Below are 4,996 nucleotides of genomic sequence, written 5' to 3'. Positions count from 1 at the left end.
TCCTAAACACTAAGATAATGTAAATCGGCCTTAACAAACTTTTCACTTGTCAGTTGTCCGGATATAACTAATACACATTTTTTATAGTTATATACTGTCTAAACAAAACCTCTTCGGACGAGTAATTTTGAATGATTTTATTAGTAAAATTGCGAGTTAAATCTGAAAGTATATAATATAGCAATAGTCAATGTGTACCTGACCGATAGAGTAAACAATAATTTTCTGTATGTACCTATTACAGATTGTATTTGTAATAGTGTCAAATAAATGTTTAAAGTGCATGCTAATTGCTAGACTTCAATATAGTGAATAGTCGTCGACCGTCGTCGACTGTTGTGTCGTGTGTGACTTTGTAATTTATTGACACAAATCAATTCTTTAGGGTTAAATAATTTAAACCAATAAGGGTGGATTCGACCAAACAAGAGTAAATCTTAATCTTTGAATAAATCGTCGGTTAATCGAGAGTAAATCAATTTTACGTTTTACCAACTACAAATTCTAAGGATAGTGGGCTTATTCGGGAATTGCTACTATACCGCCGTTTCGCAAGGATTAAGGAATAACAGCTATTTATAGAATAATTTAATGGCGTCAGTCAGTCCAATCATCTGATTTCTGTCATTTCACAAATATGTATTCTGTGTTTTAATTTCAAGTCAACGCAACGCACTAAATTAATAGTCTGGACTCTGGACTCTGGCATTGTATAATGAAACGTTTAAACAATTTATTATTTATTTATTTTTATTTTCTATAATATTAGAATGAAATTAAACTAGGCTCAACAGAAGTTTCTTTTTGGACGACAGCCTCAAACAAACAACAAATAAAAACTTTTTGTTGTCGTTTGACACCTGCCTAATAGCTTCTTTTTCACACTATAATACGGCAAAATCGAGTTGACATGATGTATGCTCTTACACTGTCCCGTTGTGGAACAACATTTATTTGCCGAGTTTTATTTTCCTTCACTATTCTCTTGCTATTCGCGTATCGCGTATTCGCTATTATCCTAGCGTAATTATACTATGTATTACGTGGAGAAACGACTATGGATTTACTTTTAGATGAAAACTATGAACTGAGAAAAATGAGTAATTTTTTGTAATTGTAATTCGTATTAGATGAGTGCTAAATGTAATGATTATTTGTACGACTTTTTTCCTGGTTGTCATTAAGTAGTCAGTCTGTAGCTGCTTGTGATAGAAGATGGATATCTACAAGAAAGTATTTAAAATATCGAAATTATTATGGTCTAAAATAAACCGGTGGCACCGAGGTTAGGTTTTTACCTATTACAATATTATAAATTATTTACTACATTTCTTTTCATTTCATGAAAACAATTTATGTTTTCTGAATTTCAGCTTTCTTTATATTTTTCGTAGCAGAGTTAAACCTAGTACCTGGAGGTCAAGTGGGATTTCAGTGTAATGATCCAGCTTTATCGCATCCCTACACAGGAGACACAGTTAACTGGAAATGGCTATTTGGTACAACTATACTTTTACCTTTGGTTGTGGTGAGTTTTAATTTTTAAGCAAATAAAATACATACAATTTATGTTTGAATAAAATATGTAATCTCTTGTCCATAATTTATATAGAGATTCAAACTATTAACCTAAAAATAGCTTGAACATGTATATTATGTTAACTTCTAATATTTATTTCAGTTACTCATCACAGAAAGGCAGCAATGCAACCATGAAATAGCCAAGAAGCAAGCATTTTGTTGGTTTAAAGAGTATTTATATGGCTTCCTATTAAACTTGACTATTGTTCAGGCATTAAAGCTAATTGTTGGTTCCCCTAGACCACATTTTTTTGAAACTTGCGAACCTAATGAAGCTCTGACATGTGAAGAGTAAGTATTCACTTAGAATATATTGTTAATTATAACTTAATAGGGCCTTTGTTAAAAAACATATATTAATTTACAGTATAAAATTTGTTTTTAAAACTTAGCCGTTAGAAATATATTTAGAAAACCTTTAAAAGCGCTTATGGCTCCTACCAGCATTATACATAACATCGATTTTGTGCGATTCTTGGAGGTTGTCTATTTTTCTTATTGAACATCTTTTTTTTCTTGTTGCTATTGTCTTGTACCCTTCAATCTCAAACTATTGAGATTGAAGGTGTAAGTATATACATATTGAACTGACTAGTTTCAGTTTATTATTTAGACACCATTTGCAGGTTTACTAAGATCAAAAGTTCTGACTTGGCTCATTTTATGGACTTTGTCTAATATAACATTGTTTTACCAAAACTACAATACTCTTAACAAATTTATCACAGATTTATTAATTATAAATGTTTTCAGGTCAGAATATGTATCCAGTTATACATGCACTACAGCAAATTGGTTAAAACAGTCCAACAAAAGCTTTCCTTCAGGTCACACATCTCTAGCAGTCCATGCTGCTGTGTTTATTACGGTATTTTCTAAATTAGTTTTCTGTTTCTTGAGTTTTTAGTTGGACAACATAACCCTTATCTTTTCTTGAAACTCTTACCTTAGTCAATAAAAATACAAACTGTGTATAAATGTAATTAATTTCTTTTTCCATCCAGTATTACTTGTATCGAAGAGGGAGAAAGTTGAACTCAAAGATTGTTTCCACGGTGCAGATAGTTAGCTTGAGCAGTGCAGCTCTATGTAGTTTGTCCCGTATTTGGGACAGACGTCACCACTGGTGGGATGTAATAGCTGGTGCAGTGATAGCTTTGCTCTTACTTGTGTATACTGTGAGTGTTATACTTTGGCCTCGTAGATTTTTCCTATGAACTTGTTAAGCTTGCAGTTTTTTTGTGTATGTCCATGTTGTGAAATGAAGTAAACGGCAACCTCACTCATTGAGGTCATTTTTATTTGACTTAACAGGCAATGCATATTTTCATGGTATTCCAAGTACTAGAACTGAAATTATGAAATAACGAAAAAAATATGAAATTGAAGATGTGTTTCCTTAAAATACTTTATAGTATTTATTTTCTATGAAATATGGTTTTAAAATAAACTCTTAGAATTATTATTTTAATTAAAAAAAAAACAGCCATACCATAGTTTTAAAAATAGATGACAACCTTTGATCTTCAAGTCCCCCAATACGTCATAAACAAGTAATTGTTACAAACCTTACAATTTTAATTACTTTTTCAGATATCTACGCTGTGCAATAACTTTAATTGTTCAAGTCCAAAGAGTCAAGTAAATAAGGAACAAGACATGCTTGTTAAGAATGAAACAGAGACATCGTAAAGATATTATTTAATTTTACTATGAAACCCCAAACCCTTAGCTTTATTTTAGTAGGATATAAGTGAAACCTATTTACTTTGTGCTGTGACTATAGTTAATTTATCATGTCCCTTTATGTATTTACTACTTCTAAAGTATTTCTTTTTAAATCTTTTTAGTTGCCTTACTCTTGTCATAAATATTACCAAAATATACATGTACATATACAGAAATACACACCTAGGTAGAATTTATACTGGATTATAGTTTAGTCAATTCCAATGAGTTTATACTTGAAGTCAAGTCAAGTCACAATTTGTCAAAAAAAATTGTAAGTGCTACAATGGCACTTATGAATAAGCAACAGCTTTTACATAATTTCATTGGTTTCCACATTAACTTATTCTGATTAGCTATATTATATTGTTTGAGCTATGAATGCCCTGTGGTTATAGGTCTTTCTAGAAAATATACATATAAGAAAAAAATGGAGAATCATGGACCTGTATCACATTCCGTGTCAGCTATAATTAGAAAATAAGGATTATGTATTTTTATACACATTAAATTACATTTACCAATAAAAACTTTTATTTTCCTTTTCAACATAAGTTCAAATTAAGTAAATACTTAAATGCAAGTGAAAAATAAATAAAATTAATGCCTTAGTTTAAATGGTGTTAAATTAAGTGAGAATTTTTTTTCCAAAACAAATATACAAATTGAACAATTATCGCATAAAAATATCTTTTAATTATAGGGTGCCATGTATGCTTAAATTAAGAAAAAACAGATATTATGGTAGAAGTATTATTATTACTGATAAATAAAATTAAGTTTACGTCTACATAATCTGTAATATCTTATAGGCCAAGATTATTCCGTCAAACTTATTACAAAACATGGACTTACCATAGTTACCATTTAAACAATGAACTTTATAAATAGAATCTTAATTAACACCTAAAAACATGGCGGATAGAAGAGAAGAGCCTAAACATAGGAATTCGAAATAAAAATTATTTTAATGGCTGAGTATCTTCAGACAGCGTTTTGTCCTCCACAAGTTTGTTGAAGTGTTGGATAAGGTCTTCCACAGACATTTCTCCGTGCACTTTATTGTCACGTGTGCGCACGTTAACCGTACCAGACGACTTTTCGCGTTCACCCACCACTAAAAAAAAATATAATTGTATAAATTCCAAATAAAAACTAGGTATGTTGCCGAAAATTAAGTGATAGACCCAAAAAATCTTTTGAAAACTATAGAATATATTTTTTAATTATTTACACTAACGTTACATTAACATAAATTATTAGGGTTGTCACGGGCGGCCTTATCGCTAACAAGCGATCTCTTCCAGGCATCCCTATATTAAATAGTTTTCGTATGTAGTTGTAGTCATATGGGTTATACGAAACTTGCGTTTGTTTTGGGGGTAAAAAGCTGATCGGAGTCTTGTTTGCCTATCATCCCGATACAATTATGCTTTATCCACTTAAAAATAAATTCAATTTCATCAATAAACCCATGAAGCTACACGCCTATTTATTTGGTAAATTTCCTTAAATACATTTTTATTCTTGTAAATATAATTCTCCTTACCCAATATATAGTTAAACTGGGCCAACTGTGCATTCCTCACTTTCTTGTTGAGTGTATCACCGTGATCAATATCTGCTTCAGACATAAATCCAGCTGCAAATAATTTGTCTTTCACCTGCAAATAATAAAATTGAATTA

General features: G+C 30.7%; 2 protein-coding genes across 5 annotated transcripts in view; one reads left to right on the top strand and one right to left on the bottom strand.

The window, feature by feature from the left end:
- The first annotated feature begins 982 nt into the window (after positions 1-982).
- On the top strand, positions 983-3,567 carry LOC125057186 (phospholipid phosphatase 1-like). 2 transcript variants are annotated; one of them, XM_047660707.1, is made up of 6 exons: positions 983-1,285; positions 1,395-1,528; positions 1,682-1,872; positions 2,335-2,449; positions 2,586-2,759; positions 3,175-3,567. In XM_047660707.1, the coding sequence occupies exons 1-6, from the start codon at positions 1,216-1,218 to the stop codon at positions 3,271-3,273; spliced, it is 783 nt and encodes a 260-aa protein (XP_047516663.1). In that variant the 5' UTR covers positions 983-1,215; the 3' UTR covers positions 3,274-3,567. The 2 variants fall into 2 exon arrangements, with proteins under 2 accessions (XP_047516663.1, XP_047516661.1); XM_047660705.1 differs by having other exon boundaries at positions 985-1,285; positions 1,374-1,528.
- A 258-nt stretch (positions 3,568-3,825) lies between these two features.
- The window catches only part of LOC125057185 (threonine--tRNA ligase 1, cytoplasmic), an 11,829-nt gene continuing 10,658 nt past the window's right edge, over positions 3,826-4,996 (bottom strand). For all 3 annotated transcript variants that reach the window (XM_047660703.1, XM_047660702.1, XM_047660704.1), the window contains 2 exons: positions 4,859-4,973; positions 3,826-4,426 (listed from right to left, as the gene is read on the bottom strand). In XM_047660703.1, the coding sequence (XP_047516659.1) occupies positions 4,272-4,426; positions 4,859-4,973 (270 nt within the window). In that variant the 3' untranslated portion in view covers positions 3,826-4,271. The remainder of the gene's footprint in view (positions 4,427-4,858; positions 4,974-4,996) is intronic.

Source organism: Pieris napi, chromosome 16 (genome assembly GCF_905475465.1).
Source record: "Pieris napi chromosome 16, ilPieNapi1.2, whole genome shotgun sequence".
NCBI classification, from domain to species: Eukaryota; Metazoa; Arthropoda; class Insecta; order Lepidoptera; family Pieridae; genus Pieris; species Pieris napi.
The sequence above is the reverse complement of the archived record's forward strand: the minus strand, read 5'-3'. Positions and strand labels throughout refer to the sequence as shown.